Here is a 16,410-nt window from a genome sequence, read left to right as displayed (position 1 = left end):
TAAATGGGAGAAGTAGGGGAAAGGGGCAAAGGGGATAAATGGGAGAAAAGGGATAAACAGTAGAAGGGGGATAAATGGGAGAGAAAGGGATAAAAAAGAGAAAGGGGGCCCCACCTGAGCTCACAGGGTGGGAAATATATTTGTGAAACAAAAGGGGGGGAAAAAGAGATGTTTTCAAAATTTTTCTCTCTCTGGCCTTGAAATGTTTCTTTTACAGAAAACACAGTAAAATTATTACTTTTATCTTAAGGAACAGGATATTTTTATCTCCAGGATGCGTCAGAATTTCCTGGGTTTTTTTACCCCTCAGCAAACCACCTTTCCTTGAAAAAAATAAGGCTTCATTGCTAGAAAAAGCAGGTTGATTTTCTCCCAGAGCATTTTAAACTTTCACAAGGACACTGCCACCACCAGAAAACTGTCAAACGTCAGAAAATTTGTGCAAAGGGGGAGATTAACTTCTTGGAGAAGTTTCTCAAAAGCCAAACACCTCCCATTCGAAGTGGATTTCTCCTGTCACCACCAGCTCTGTGGCTGCAGCTCCTCTGAAAGGAAAGAGCAGCTCAAGCACGTCCAAGTTACCACAGGGACAAGGGACACGACCCCATAGCTCACAGAACCCTGGATTTTCTGTCCCAAACCACAGATTCAGTCCTGGCATCCCTGAAAATGCTCCACAGCTTCCCCAAGCACCTGTAACTGGGAAGCTTCCCACGAGTCAGAGCTTTGCAAAGGCTTTTTTTTCCTTCCCCAGACTTAGACCAGCGTTTTAAATTCCATTTCCATCCAAACCTCGCTGCTTTACTACTGAATGTTATGCAAAACCTGAATTTCACAAGGTCTCAGCAGTTCTGGGGATTTGAGTTGTTGCTAGAAAAGGCAACAGTTGTTGCACAAAAAACCTTCCTCTGCTAAAAATATCCAGGAGTCTGTGAAATCCTCAGCTCCAGTCACCATCTGGGAACCTGGAACGTGTCAGGAACCTTCCCCAGCAAACCCTGCATGAAGGAAAAACCCAGCACACCACACCAACCTGTCCCTCTACCCTTCAGGACAATATTTTGGGACCTGCACTGTCCCTGTGCGTGGTGGGGGTTGAGGGTTGGAACTAAAGGATCTTTGAGGTCCCTTCCAAACCAAACCATTCTGGGATGAGCATTTTTAGAGAATCTGGCTTGCTAAGGCTTCTAGCAAATGGATGAGTTGAAGACCAGGGGTTCAGCATCCATTCTCAGATTAAGTCAATTCCCAAGGAAAGGTTTAGGTCCTCAGATTAATTTTAAGGCAATTCCCAATTAAAAGTTCAGGTTCTCATGGGTTAAGTTCCCGAGTCTCTCTTTGAGGCAATGTCTCTCTTCTGTAAACAGGTGATGTATAAACAGTGGAAGGCACCACATTCTTTGTGTCTCTTCCCAATTTTTTGGTCAGTTGCTGCTGTGTTCTGCTTTTCCAAGCCAGGGGCTTTCAGAGCCACAGAAACTGCAGGAAGCTGCACCCCCAGCATCCCGAGGGACCCCCATTCCCAGGGGAACCCTTTGCTCACCGTGCTGGAGCTCCTCTCCCTAATCCAGGGAGGCCAGAGCACCTCCCAGCGCTGCAGGTGCCACGGGGTGTTCCCTCTGCCCTTCCCACTGATCCCATCCAGAGATCCACACCAAAGGCTGGCACTGCCAAAGGCTGGCACTGCCAAAGGCTGGCACTGCCAAAGGCTGGCACTGCCAGAGCTCTCCCCTTCATGGCTCACCTGATGCCCCTCAAACCCTGGTTCCCTTCCTCTCTGAAGCTGAGCTGCCTCGACAACTCTTTGTTCCTCCAGGTGTTCCCACACTCAAGGATGAAATGAGGGAACCAGCAAGGAGTGAAGGGCACAGGCTGCTGAGCAAGCTGGAGCTCCTGGAGCTCATCATTCCAGGCAGGGCAGGGAATGATCCTCCCTGGCATCCCAGAGCTGGCAGGGAACTCACAGGCCCTGGCAGAGCCTTGGCTCAGCCTCCCCCTGCGAGATGCTCCCGTGACAAAGTTCCTTTCTGCAATTAAGGCCTTGATGTCTTCTTTATATTTCTGGGGCAGTTTGTCAATAAATTACTCTCATTAAGGAAATTGCGTTGGAAGCTTTAAGTCTCCAGCTTGGCAATGAATCTCTCCTGTGACTTTACAGTTGTAGTAGTTCTGGTTCTTTTCAGCTCCAGTCATTTCCAGGCTGCTGGGACATATTCTTTTCATTCACAGTTGTGGGTAAGAATAAAGATATTCTGTTCCCACGGAGGGCACAAACTCTCTCTTATCTGTCTGTTTTGAAGATGGGAATGACAATATCTGGAGTCTGTCAGATATTTTTAGGCAGTCCCAATAGAGCTTTGTTAATTGGAAGAGCTATTTTTCCTGGAATAGATATGTTCAAAATGTCCAATAATTGATGAAGGCCTCCTGCAAATCCTCAGATGGAAGTGGGAGAGATTAATTTACCCTTCTTCTAAGTTGTTCTTCGAAATCTTCATTTTTTCAGCAAGTGAGCAGCAGTTTTCTGGGAGGTTACTGGTGACTGAAGAGCTTGGACAAGAGGGACATTTGGGAAGGAGAGGACAGCCCTGGATTTGTTGTTTTCAGCCTCCCTGCCCTGCACATACAGAGTCTGGAGGGACCCCAGCCAGCCCCATCCATGTCATTTCTCACAAGTGTTTTCCTAAAAAAGGAGGGCAGACAACACTCTTCTACCTCTGGAAGTCAGAGGGAAAGTGAGAAAACTCAGCCTGGAGAGGCCGAAACATTGATGTGTGCTCGGTAAAACTGCAGGGCACCAAACCAGGGCAGATTCAGATCCCTCCTCTTCCTCTGGAGTCAGTAAGAGCCCTGAACAGGCTGCTCTGAACAGCCTAATTTGGAGTCACCACGTGTTTCATGACCAGCAAATGCTTTCCACGGTCCTGGGGCCATCAGCAGCTCCCACCCTGCTTTGGTGGGGAGGGAATCTTGCTGGCAGAGCTGTCAGGAGGGGCCTCAGCTCCTCTCAGCCCCTCTCAAGCCTCCTCTGGCTGGAATGAAGGAGCTTTTCCATCCACTCTTCCCATTCTGTGTCCTCTGCAGCAATCCAGTCAAAACACCTTAAGCCTGAGCTGACTTGGCCTGAACTCAGCTATTGCTGTGCACTCTCCCAACCTCCATTTCCTCATTTTGAAGGCAAGGACTTTCAGGGCTGAGGAGCCAGAATCATCTCTATTCCCCCATTCCCTGCCACAGAGGCAGGATGTGAGCAAAGATGTGCAAGACACAAACAATCCCGATTTATCCCTACATGCAGAAACGACCCTGGGCACCTGATTCCAGCCCCCTGCCAAACCCAGGGGCTGCCCAGGGCTCCTCCTGCCTCCCCCACATCCCCCTGGCTGGGCAGAATGTAATAAAACCAACCAAGCCTGTTCTCTCGGCAGCCTGCGAGTCAGGAAGCCTGTTAGAGCTCCTGTGTCAGAAATCCAGCCTTGATTGTATCACAAGCAGTGAAATTGAGAAAAATGACAGCCCTGGTTAAAGCTGCCATATTTGGTTATGTGTGATAAGAGGCACAGGCTCAGTGGTGGCTGGGTTGGTGGCGTGGGGAGGAGAAAGGGGTGAGAAATCACTTGCCACTGGAGCTACATGGAAATGAAAATAAAATGTCATCGCATTCAGAGGAGCCCAGGGAGTGGAGACAACTCCTGGGCAAGGAAGAGGCTCATTTGTGGTTATTTATTAGGCTCCATCTCATCCAAACCATGATTAACACACGTCAGCTGCAATTTTTGACATTGCAGAGGTGGTTTTTGGGGCGGGGAGAAGAAGGCTGTGGGGCTGCTCTGCAAACCACATCCTTAAAGGAAAACCAGAACTGTCTGGTTTAACAAATATTTACCAGTTTGAGAAGTTAAATTGCCACACAGCTCTCAGGCACCCTCCTCAAGCTGAGCAGGAAAGGTCTGGAGGAAGAGGTGCCAAGGGCTGGGGAGGAAAGGGGGGACTCTGAGGTCCCCTGTGGGGATCCCCCCTGGTCCTGGGGAGAACACGAGCTCTGGCTGCCCCTCCACCACTCCTCATGTCCCCAGTGCAGCCACTGGAGCTGGCTGTGGGGTGACCCCACCTGGGAGATGTCGCTGGGCAGCTCCTCTGCTCGGATCCAAAGCAGATCCACGGAGCAGCTGAAGCCCTGCTGGCAGCAGGGGGATATTCCCCAAACCCCTGTGGAGTCTGTAGGGATGAATCCTGCTCCGTTTGGATCGTGCTGCTCTGGTGGCAGCAGCTGCTCCCTGCCCTGAGGAGCTGCCACCCCAAACACAAGTGCCAGACAGCACCACTGAGCTCCCCCAGGCAGCAGCAAATGCTTCCCATCAACAGACCCTGTGCAAAGCCTGTGCCAGCATTCCTGCCTTTCCTCTGGAGCAGGGAATGCTGCTCAGGGAATTCTGCCCAGGGAATGCTGCTCAGGGAATTCTGCCCAGGGAATTCTGCCCAGGGAATGAAGTGCTGAAGCTCATGGTGCAAAGCTGAGGCAGGACATGCACAGAATGATTTGGGTTGGAAGGGACTTTAAAGATCATCTTGTTCCAGCCCTTTTTTCACGGGCAGGGACAACTTTCCCTGTCCCAGGTTGTTCAGAGCTCCATCCAACCTGGCCTTGGATGCGTCCAGGGATGGGGCAGCCACAGCTTCTCTAGGAAATCTATTCCACCCTCTCAGGGAAGAATTCCTTCCTAATAAAACACAGTATTTAATCACTAAATCTGATTTTAATCCTAGGAGACACTTGCAGAAGAAGGTCCTGGCTCCACAAGGCAGCAGCTGATGTGAAAACCCAGCTGTGGTGGGGAAGGGACAATTCCATTTGACTTCCAGGAGCTGGAAGAATCAACCCCCTTATTTTTATTTTTTTTTGTTTTTTGTTTTATTTTTCGTGATCAGTTAAATCATCAATCCTAAATTCTGCACGTACCAGAGGAAGCAGAATTTTAACTAGATTTTAATTACTTGTTTGCTCTTGGCAGGAGCCACTCAGCACAGAGATAGATGCGTGAATTTGTTTCTGTTCATCCCCAACGCTGCATCCTTAACAGCCTCCCGGGTGGAGAGGGGGCTGGGAGAGGCAGCTTGAATGGTTTTTTTTTTCCTTTTGGCTGCTATTGTTGGGCTGACAGAAACCAAGGCACTGTCACTCACATCACTCAGAGTGCATTTCCAAAATGTGGATTGGGAAGAACGAGGCTGGGAAAGGAGCTTGCCTCCTGTGACACCAGGAATTTGGGAGGAACTGGGGGGAATCTGCCCTCTCCTGAGCTTCAGGGAGAAGGTAAAACAATGGAGGATGCAAATAAAAGAGGATTTATGGGAATTTAAGGCAAGTTTGGCTAAGCAAAGGCACAACACCATGCACTTGCTTACACTCACGAATCCCTTGGGAATATTCCCAGCTGTTCTGACACAGAAAAATAATTTGCTCCACTCCTGCAAGTGTCCAAGGCCAGGCTGGACAGGGCTTGGAGCAACCTGGGATAGGGAAGGTGTCCCTGGCCATGGCAGGGGTGGCATGGGATGAATTTTGAGGTCCTTTCAACCCAAAGTATTCCAGGATCCTGTGATTCCACAACTGTGCTGAGAGCACCCCCTGAGATTAAGGAGCTTTCCTCGGGCTGCAGGGGCTGCTGCTCTTTAGGGTGAGCAAATGAGGAGGGCTGAGAGCAGAGAGGCAGGGCTGGGAGCTCAGCCTGGCACCTGCCTGCCCCAGGCACCCCAGGAGGGACATTTTCCCCTGGGGTTAGGAAAGCAGAGGGCTGATCTGCCTGTAGAGCATTTCCAAGGGCTCACAGCAAAGAAAGCAATCCAGGATTCCTTCCTGATGCGACTCTCAGGTGGGAGAAGGCAGCAAGAGAGAAAAGCTGAAATCAGGAATGGCCCCTACACCAGAGAGGCACATCCACAGATATCCCAGCTCAGCCTCCCAGCCAGTCTTACCACTAAATGCAACTGGATGGTGACTCCAAGCAACATTTGTGCAATTTGGGGCCACCCAGCCACGCTGCTGCACCCCTTCAGCCGAGCCTGCCCTCAGCACACCTCACTAAAGCCACTTAAAGCCACTCTAAAACCATCCTGCAGCCCCCACCATGCCAAAAAACCCATCATGTGCCCTGGGAGGAGTGGGGAGAGAAGCCAAAGGGCTCAGGGGATTGAACAGGATGGAATTCACCAATCCTGACACACAGCAGAGAGAAAAGCAGGAAATAAAGGTCGAGCACATTTGCGTTTAAATAAGAAACCAAAATATTTTTATGAGTCGTTCATTATTCTCCTCTAACCAGGCAGGTTTGTGTGCAAATAATGGAGGGACATAAATGGCTCTAAAACCAGGCTCTTACCATGTGAACTCGGTAGAGAATGCTAATTCCCAGAGTCATGAAGGGCTTGGAGAAATCAATCACCTTCTCGCGCTCCGCCGTGATCGTCAGCCCCGCCACGGCCAGATCAGCTTTCTGGGGAGCAGGGATAACGGAGAAAATCAGAATCCTGGGCAGGAACCAAAGCTGGGGCCACACAGGACACCTGCTCCTGCAGGGGGATGTCCCACCTTTCTGGGACATTGCTGTGGAAACAGCAGGAGTTTTGCATCCACAGGTTCCCACATCCCCAATGCCTGGGTGCCTTTCACATGAGCCCTGCTCAAACTCACCCCAAAGTTCAGCCCAGCCAGTGCTTTGGAGCATTCCCCTCATTTCTCATTCTCTTTCCCCATTTCTCCTTCCCTTCCCCATTTTTCCTTCCCTTTCCCCATTTCTCCTTCCCTTTCCCCATTTCTCCTTCCCTTTCCCCATTTCTCCTTCCCTTTCCCCATTTCTCCTTCCCTTTCCCCATTTTTTCCTTCCCTTTCCCCATTTCTCCCTCCCTTCCTGGCTCACTTCCCCAAGTGCTCACACCCAATTACCGTTTTTATTCATTTAATTCATTAAAACCTGAAGCCATAAACTAATAAATATTATATTAATCTACAGAAAATACAACCTCCCCTTCCCTGTTGAACACAGCTGTCCCTGCTGGTACAAACAAGTGCCACAGGTGACAGAGCAGCATCCTCACCCCTGAGCCACAGAGTCCACAAACCTGCCAAACTCAGACTTCCAGAACTGCAGATCAGTTTACAAATAAAAAATAACAATAAAAAAAAAATTGAGAGGACTGGCATTAAAGTTTGCAGATTGACTTGCAAAGCAAATGAGATTAGGGGGAGAAAAAAAATAAAAATAACTTCTTCTCATGTTAATACCCTTGTAATATAGATAAGGGATTTGAATTTTAAATATTATTTTTATTACTTTAGCTCTTTTAATGTCTGTAATTGCCTTCTGTGAAAATGAAACCTCCACTCCCTTATCCATTTGTTTCTCTGCTTTGCAGGAAGATGATTATGCATGTGGAAAAAGAGAAGATGGGTAGGGGAGAAAGAAAAGCTGTTTGCATTTTTTGTCCCTAAATTTGACAAGGTCTGTGCAGATGCTGACAGAGGTCCTGGGAAAAGCTGTGAGAGGGAAGAGCAGCACTGCTGGAAGCAGGAGGGGGAAAAGAAAGGGAAGGTGACCACGAGCCCAGGAAGGGCTCATGGAGAAGGTGACACTTCCCAGGCCATGCTTGGACATGCTCAGCAGACAATTCTGCAATTGTTTACAAGCAGCTCTTAGATATTCCTAAGAGGTTCAGGCTGGAATAAATTATGAGCTGAGGAGAATTTCTGCATAGCCAGACATTTACCCACAGGCTTTTTAAAAGACACCAATAATCCCAACGTGGTGTGCGAGCAGCTGAGCCCTGTGTAAACACCGGCAGATTACTAAAACGGGATCAGCTCATCTCTGGAACGTGGCATGTGGAGAATTTTATCTACGAGGATAAAGCCTCCTAAACCTCTCTTGTCTCTACTTAAAAGGTTTCTAGGTGTCATTGTCCCAGGGAGAGCTCTCCCAGCAAAGCCTCTGGTGAAGATACAGCTTAGTCTGACAATGGAATTCTTCTCCCAGTTCTCCAGACTAAACACAATTCCACCAGCAAAGTCACAGACTAGAACAGAAAGTAAAAATGCCATGGCAAAAGGGTTTCATGCCAAAGCTTCCAGGGAATTTGCAATTTGCAAAGAGGCAAATATAAAGGTGCTGATGAAAGGAGCAGCAGCATCCCCAGGTTTGCCCAGCATTGGGGTCCTGACCATTCTCTGGGGAGAAACAACATCTTGGTTGTTCCCTGATCACCTTGGTGCTGCTGAATCATCAGCAGCATCTTAAAATGCTCTTCTCTACACAAAATAGTGCAAATCCATCCCCCTCCCTCTGTCCACAGAGCAGAGACACAGCACAGCCTTCCCCAGGCACTCAGATGTTGTGCCCAGCTCCCTTCTCTCATCTCCAGAGGGTTCTGCCATTCCATCAGAGTTATTTCCTTCTGCTCATTCCCTGCTAACTTTTCAGGGCTTTTCCCACATCAGAGATGCAGAACTTTCTGCAGCAGAGCTCCAGCTCCTCCTCGCTCTCTCTCTCCTCTCTGCAGGCTCAGTCATGCAAGTTAAGAGCTGATGTGTGATAGCAGGAAACTTTGATCTGGGAATGGCATGCAAAGAATTCTCTGCCTGAATTTCATCCATTTCATGCTTTCAACTCTGATTCCTGACAAAACTTCTTGTGATTCACTGAGGTCTGTGGAGCCACAGAGGAGCTCTGAAAGCTGAGTTCTATCCTCCCCCACCTGAGCACAGGTAGGTGTTGGGATTTTATGGGCTAAGGGATGCCCTGGGGGAAGAGAGAAATGGATTTTGCCTTGTGGCCCTACACCCTGTCCACACCTGGGCTCAGGGGAGAGGGAAAAACAAGAGGGAAAAGATGGGGGAAGAGGGGTTGGTTTCCATCCTGCACAGCACAGTTGCAGCTATAAATGTTGGCATGAAATAGGCTTAGAAAAGGACCCAGAGCTTTTTGGGAGTGGAGACAGCCACTTCTCTTGACAAAACACCGCCCAGACAAGGCCAGAGCCTCGCTAGGTGAGAGGAAACCCAGGTGGGCTGGCGTGCGAGACAAAAGCTGCCAGCACCGCCACCCTACCTGGCATTCCCGTGGGCTCTGCTTGCATCAGGGCTCTGGAAAGGACATTAAACACGGGGGCTGAGCCGGCCTCCCGAGGAGGAACAACAATTAAGCATCCTTCAGGAGCAAATTGCAGGGACTGCCAGTCCAGAGGCGGCATCCGCCCCCTCGCCGCGGGCTCTGACAGGGCTCAGCTCGGTGCTGATGGTGATGAATGGGCCCTGACGTCAGCCCCAGCCCAGAGAGGATCCCAGAGAAGCCTCCCACGGCAGAAATCAGCCGGGAGAACAGCCCAGCTCCATCCCCACCGCGCTCCCCTGCCCTCCGCCGGGCTGCGGGCACACAGCGAGGGGACAAGGTGCCAGCGGAGCCAGGCTCGGGACTGGGGCTGTGTCAGACACCTGGAGAAGCAGCCAGGACAGCTCTGGGACCACAGGGATGGGATCTTTTCCAGAAGTCCCTCGCTTGAGCAGCTCCTTGGATGTCACATCCCCTGGGTGCCTGTGACAGCGGCGTTGTCATCAGCGCTGCCCACGGAGCACTGACAGCATGGCCAGGGCCACCAAAGCCTTTTTCTGCACTGTCCCCGTGCTCAAAAAGCCTCCCAGAAAGGTGAAATAGCTGTTCAGGACCCACCAGAGCAGCACTGGCACTGGGTGGCTGCCCCAGGATGATCTCAGATGCTCAGATGCCTATTCCTGCATTCCAAGGGTCGCTCCAAACAGGGCTTTGGGGTGTTTTTAAGGACAAGGGTGAGTTCTGCCATATGAGAAGTGACAGCCTGGAAACCCTGGAGGCTGCAGCTCTTCCTGCAAGCCCCAGTCAGGGTGGGGGGAGCAGGGCTCAGTGCAGGTGTCAGCCTCGAGTCTGCCCTCACCCATCTCTGCTCACCTGGCCCCTCTCTGTGGCTGGGAGGACAGAGCCTGTGCCAGATGCTCACCCTGCCTGTGCCAAAGCCAGCTGAGGTGAAGCAATGGGGACCCAGAGCACACGGGGCCAGCAGCGAGCCCAGCTCACAGCACCCTCCCCACCTGTGTTTGATTCTCCAGCAGCGCTTTGCAGACCCCTCTGCCCGTCCCCTCCTTTGCTCAGCCACCCACAGCCCCTCCTGGAGCCCCCCATTGTCACAGCTGCCACCACGACAGCCTGCAGACACCCTCCCCCTGCCTCCCTTCACCACACACAGCTCTGCTCTCCACACACCAACACCCACTGCGAGTGGAGAGCAGGGCTCTGCCACTTCTGGACAGTCTCCTCCCTCCTGTCCCCTTCCTGCCATTCCCCAGCTTTGGAACAGCTGAAGGGAAAGCAGTGCCTGGCCACCAGCAAGGAAAACCCCAAAGCTTTAAGGGGTTTCCTGTTTTCTCTTGCTGCTCCTGAGGGCAGACAAGATGGACAATTCCATGTCCCTCACTTTTAAAAGAGCTTTGATCACCACTGATCCTGGCCAGATTCAAGCCAGGCGTGGTGGGACAATGCTAAAGCTGTCATGGTGCTGTGAGAATACATCCCTTGGTTTGTGCCATGCCAGAGAATTCATTTCAGCTCGAGGATGTGCTGGGGAGAGAGAGAAGGGGAAAAGCAGCCACCATCAGCGACTCTGAGCCAGTTCTGCACTGCAGACAAGGAGCAGGATGTAATTCTGCCAGCCCAAATGGCCTTTAAGTCTCTGATGCCAGAAAGGAGGAGATGGGAAGATTTGCTGTCCTCCCTTGTTTGTTTGTCTGTGCCAGAGCCAGGAAGGCTGACAAGGAGAGTGGCTTTAGTGCCCTGCTCGCTCCAGGAATGAGCAGGGTGCTCAATCTCCCTGCCCTGCATGCTCAGAGGGACAAATTAGCCCAGGCTTTCCTGCACTTGTGACATCTTTCACTACAGAATGGGCTTGAGGGACTCTTCTCCAGGAACTGGAGTGACAGGACAAGAGGAGAGGCTTCAAACTGAAAGAGATATTGGGAAGGAATTCCTCCCTGTGAGGGTGATGAGGAGCTGGGATGGAATTCCCAGAGATGCTGAGGGTGTCCCATCCCTGGCAGTGCCCAAGGCCAGGCTGGATGAGGCTTGGAGCAACTTGGGATAGTGGAAGGTGTAAAGGGGGTTGAAACTAAATCACCATTCTGTGATCCTGAGTCTTTCCAAGTGATTTCTCCCAAGCCAAACCTCCATGAGCTGATCCCAAACTGTTGAGGATTCCCAAGCCATCCCAATCCCCCTCTTCCTTTCCTCCCAACCTGTTTTGTGAGCAGATCAATAAGAAATGTATGGGTGAATTTGGGTCAACAACAGATTTGTGTTTGTACAGCATCCTGCTCAATCATATCAGGGTGCACAATTAGCTGTAATGGAATTCCCAACACTTAAGAATAAATCAATAGCTGGTTAATTTAGAAGCAATAAAACAAAACATTTTCTCCCAAATAGCCTGGAGTTGCTGTGAGGAGATTTCGTGCCACAGAGAGATTACAGGGCAGGCACTGCACGGAGCTGGATAATTCTGTGACCTTTTGGTCCTGCACATTGAGTGTGAATCAAACCTTATTTTCTGATGGCTGATCAGGATCAAGGGGGAATTATTTCCCAACAATGATACTGTGCTGGACAGAGCAGAGCTTTCATTTTTGGGAAGGATTTTGTTAGAGGTTTGTGCCCTAACTGATTCCCCTTTTTTTCCTAAAGGGGTAGAGTGCTCAGGGGATAAATCCACTGAAAGAGGAATATGTGCACCCAACACAAGATCTGCTGGATCCCATGGGACATGGGTGAACAAGGGGCTAGAATCGAGGATAAATTCCCTTTGGGAGTCAGGGATGGAGAGAAGCCCCTTGGGCAGTGAAATTCCCTCAAGAAACAACATCCCAGGCAGCCCTGAATAAACACAACACCAAGCACACACAGTTCTGCCCTGGCTGACCTGAGCCCAGTCCCTGGGATTGATCAAAAACTTGCTGAAACCATTATAAAAACTCACAGGGATACAGGGAGAACAAGAGACAAAGCTGTTTCTCTTCCCCAGTTTGTGATCCAGCCTCACAGGCTCTGACAGCTCTGCCCTGCAGAAGCAGAAGTAAAAAAAATCCTCCTAAATAAGGCTCGAGCTGCAGAAGAAACAAACGGTTTCTGTGTGAAGATGAAGTTAAAACACTCATCACTGGAGAAAAACAACCCTCCAGAAGGTCCCATTTAATGAAGAGGCACTGCCAAGGTTAGTAGGCCAAAAGTTTGATGGCTGTTCCCTTCCTTTGATCAGATGCTGCTCTCGGCTCCTTCCCTCTTGCCTCCCCAAAGGAATGTTGCAGGAGTGTAATTGTGTGTGTGTACACACACAGAGACACAAAGATGGATAAAAACGATGCCAATAGCCTGGAGCATTTGCAAACAGCCTCACAGAAGCTCTTTTAAAAGAGCAGATGGAGGTGGGATCTCAGCTGGCGTTGGGAACGACTGCTCAGGGAAGGGTGACCCAGGAGACAGGGAGAGCTCAGGGGAGTCTCCAGTCTGTTCAGTGCCCTGTCTGTGACTCTCAGAAAACCCCAAATCCCTCCCTCTTTCAGACAAAGAGTTCTCCCAGCTGACCTCAAACCCTCAGTTGAAATTCCTGAAGTGGGATGAGCATCACCCTTCACCATGGGAAAAGAAACAGAAGGCGCCAGTGCTCATTTCTAGAGATCATGGACCCACTAAAGAACACAGAATCATGAAAGAGACCTCCAAAATCCTTGAGCCCAACTTTCAACCAAATTCCACCATGCCTAATAAACCACAGAGTGAAGTGATGCTCATTTTCCAGGCAGGAAAGAGCCCAGAGCCTCAGATCCCTGCCTGGAGCCACAGGGGATGGATTTGGACCCTTGCTCCTCTGCTCTGCAGAAGGCAAATGACTCAGGGTCTCCTCTCCCAAAGTGGGGGGATTATCACCAGTCCATGTGATGGATTTGTCACCAGCTGGGCTCTCATGGGCACATCAGTAATGACAAGGCAGAAATCAGCGAGGAAATATTGGTTTAAATAGCATCAATCCCACTGTAAGCTGTGGCTAAGCCTATTTTCCTGAGGATCTCAGAGCATTCTGTGAGCTGTATTTAAGCTTCAGGAAGCCTGGGAACGACCACAAAGGAAAACAAAGAGCAGGAAGGAGGGTCCAGGCTGGCTGAGCCCAGGTGTACACAGAATTATTGTCAAACCCAGCAAAATAATTCAGTTTTCAGTTGTGCTGCTGGGCAGCAGCTCCACAGAGCAGGGCAGCGAAAAGATCTCGAGCTGTGCACTTCAAGGAAATAGGAAATGTTCTTCTCCAAAAGCAACACTGAGTTAAGCAGCTGAGCTGAATCTGCCAAAACTTTTCTAGGCAGAAATGGGATTCCTACTTGCTTCCATCCCAGTGCAGTTTTGTAAATCTTTTCAGCTTCTACCAAGCTCTGCCTTTTCCTCTTGCAAGTTTTCATTAATCTTTCTGCTAGGAACTAAAGTAATCTATTCTGTAATGAGTTTTTACATGGGATCCCAGAGTCCAAACTCCCTTTCCAGCAAAGTGAGCACCCCTGAGAGCATCCCACAGCCCTGTTCTTGCTCTGACTTCTACCCACACTGTCACACCACCCCAAGAAACACATTTTCCATCAGGAGAACGCATTAAGTGGAAATCCTCCGCTCCAAGCCTCTCAAACGGACTAAAACCCCATCCATCCTCATCACCACGAAGCAGCAGGGCTTTGCAGGGCCAAACCCCAGCAGAGCAGAGTTAAAAAGAGCAGCTAATCCACTTACCCGAGCTATCAGCTCCCCGACCATCCCTGTCCAGGTGCCGTTGGCCTCGGGGACTCCGTAGACGCCGTCCCCAACCAGGTGGATTTTGTAGTTGAAGCGCAGGATCTCTGCCAGCTCCTTCAGCATGTCCACACAGAATCCCTCATAGCGGTCATTGCCTTCCAGCTCCTGGTGGTTCCACTTCAGCATTAAGTAAGGGTTTTCCTGCAGTGAAACTGGGCAGCTGTCATTCCCATCTTAGCCGAGGTGTCCCGCCAGCACGGAGCTGGGCGCTGCCACAGGCTGGCAGGTTTGGGAGAAACCTTAAAAAAACATCTGGTTCCAGCTGCAAAAAGCTCATCCCAGCCCAGTGGATACCTCTCAAGCTGGGTGTAATTGATGAGGAAAGCTTGGGAGCTCTGGGGTGCTGAGCTCTCAGAGCTGGCTCCACACTGGTGTTCCCTGGCCTCTGCTGTGCAGATTTATTTAAGGGATGGTGATCTGGGGGCTGTTTCCAACTGGGAAGTGCGAGAGCAGCCCAGTGACTCCTGTGAGTCATGGCAGCACATCCAGACTTCAACCTCTCCCAGCACAGAGCCACTTCTCCCTGTCTGTCCCCTTTTCAACAAACTTTGTGAGATGTGAGGAGTTTGGGTGTCTTTAAAGAGGGAGCAAAAAATATCACTGGACAGGCAGCAGCTGGAAGGGAACCTGCTGAACACAGGCAGTGGTGCCTGTACATGCCAAGTTTTCATAAAAATCGTGCCCATCTTGGTCAATTTTTATAATTTTATGGGTAGAAGGGGCAGCTGTCCCTTCCAACTCAGCAGCTGTACCTCAAATGAGAGCCCCATTCCGAGCTGGATGTGAACTGGCAGTGTGCCCCATCCCAGCACTCTCTGAACCCACCAAATACCATTTCCATATGCACCATGGCCCTGAGCTCAATTACACTGCCAGCAACTGTCCCCCACGCTGTAATTCCAGATTTGCTCGTCCCCTGTGAGATCAGCAGGGCTGAGGGGCAGGAGCAGGGAGGAATATCCCAGCTGAGCCCACCCCAGGGGGCTGGGCACTGCAGGTGCCCCCCTCCCTTACCAGGATGGTGGTGACAATGAGTGTGGTGTTGAACAGGCTGTCGGATATGTTGGAGGAGAAGATCCTGTTGTCCATGCTGAGCCCTTCTGAGACGTGCCAGTGGCCAATCTGCAGAGATAAACAGCACAAGAAGGGTTTATAGGGCGAGTCACTGCCCATATGGCTCTGGTGAGTGACAGCCCTGGGGCTGGCCTGTTTAGGGATGCTCCATTACCTTCACAACACACCCCAGAACGGGTCAGCAGAGAGATCAACCCTCTGTGCACACTCCCACCTGCTCTGCAGTGCCACCAACCCGGCCCTGTGCTGCCTTCCCAGCATCATCCCTGAGAGCTGGGCAGCTCCCTGGGAGCCACACAGCCCTGTGTGCTGTCCCCAGATGCCACCAAATGCCACCATCTTAGCCAGAAATCCCCTATCTGTGGCCTGCCTGCCCTCCACCTTGGTGGCAAAGGCACCTTCTCAGTGGTGCTGCTCCACGACTCCTCTTCCAGCTCCTCACCACCACAATTAAGCACTTCCAAATCATTTGATTCAGGCTCATCACACCCAACAGCTCCGCCAACAGCCCAATTTACCCATCCAAGCGTCAGTGTGGCTGCAGCAAACCCAAATTCCCAGCAAGGATGGTGGGAACCTGTCCCCCAGCGCTCGGGAGGACATCGTGATTCAGCTGTGACACAGCTGCCTTCAGCCAGGGGGGAGGAATATTCCACAAAACCTAATTTTAACTTCAAGAGCCTAATCTCCTTCCCTCAGAGCTCTGGGCATGGAGATCAGCACCTCCAGCAGCTCGTTCAGAGCGTGCAAATTAAACTCTTGCTCTCTTTTTGTCCTTAAAAGAGCCTCTGCTTTTCCTTCTCTGCTTTTCCTTGTGGATACAGAGGGGGCTAAGGGAGGCCAGCTCCATCTGAACCCCTTCTCCTCCTTTTTCTCCTCTGTCCCATCAGGTTCCAGCACTGCTGGTGTCCTCTGACACCTCTCTAGAGGGCTGCTGTGGCCCTGAGGGGCAGTGGGTGACCCCAAAGGTGCAGGGAGGGTCTTCAGAGCCCTTCCAGAGCAAATCCATGCCCAGCTCCCCCCTGTGACACTGGCACTGAGGCAGGCAATTCCCTCACTGTCAGGGTGGGAGGAACCAATTGATTTTCCTGTCTGGCACAGGTTAATCTTGTTATGTCCAGGGAGCGGGAGGGAAGTGCTGTGGAGCCCTGGGATTGACTCTGTGCCTGCTCTGGGCACTGCTTGGCCTCAGGGGTGACCAAAGGACTTGGGGTGACTTGGATCTGAGCCCAGCACAGACACCCTCGCACACTGAACCCCTCTGGGTGCTGTGGGAAGGGCCAAGTCCTTTCCTCTGCTGCAAATCCAGCCCAAGGGACCGACAGTGGGAATCTGTGAGGGTCCCAGATCCTCATCCCCAGGCACAAGGAGCAGTGGGAAGGGCAAGCAGGACAGCTTTGCACTGAGAATCATCCAAGCCCAGCTCCTG

General features: G+C 51.0%; 1 protein-coding gene across 1 annotated transcript in view; it reads right to left on the bottom strand.

Moving 5' to 3' along the window:
- Positions 1 to 16,410, bottom strand: part of GRIK4 (glutamate ionotropic receptor kainate type subunit 4) — a 112,556-nt gene that overhangs the window by 11,926 nt on the left and 84,220 nt on the right. Inside the window, exons 10-12 of the mRNA XM_033519702.1 lie at positions 14,922 to 15,029; positions 13,845 to 14,048; positions 6,381 to 6,494 (exon numbers count right to left, since the gene is read on the bottom strand). Coding sequence (XP_033375593.1) covers positions 6,381 to 6,494; positions 13,845 to 14,048; positions 14,922 to 15,029 — 426 coding nt within the window. The remainder of the gene's footprint in view (positions 1 to 6,380; positions 6,495 to 13,844; positions 14,049 to 14,921; positions 15,030 to 16,410) is intronic.

This window comes from Parus major, chromosome 24 (assembly GCF_001522545.3).
Source record: "Parus major isolate Abel chromosome 24, Parus_major1.1, whole genome shotgun sequence".
NCBI lineage: Eukaryota > Metazoa > Chordata > Aves > Passeriformes > Paridae > Parus > Parus major.
The sequence above is the reverse complement of the archived record's forward strand: the minus strand, read 5'-3'. Positions and strand labels throughout refer to the sequence as shown.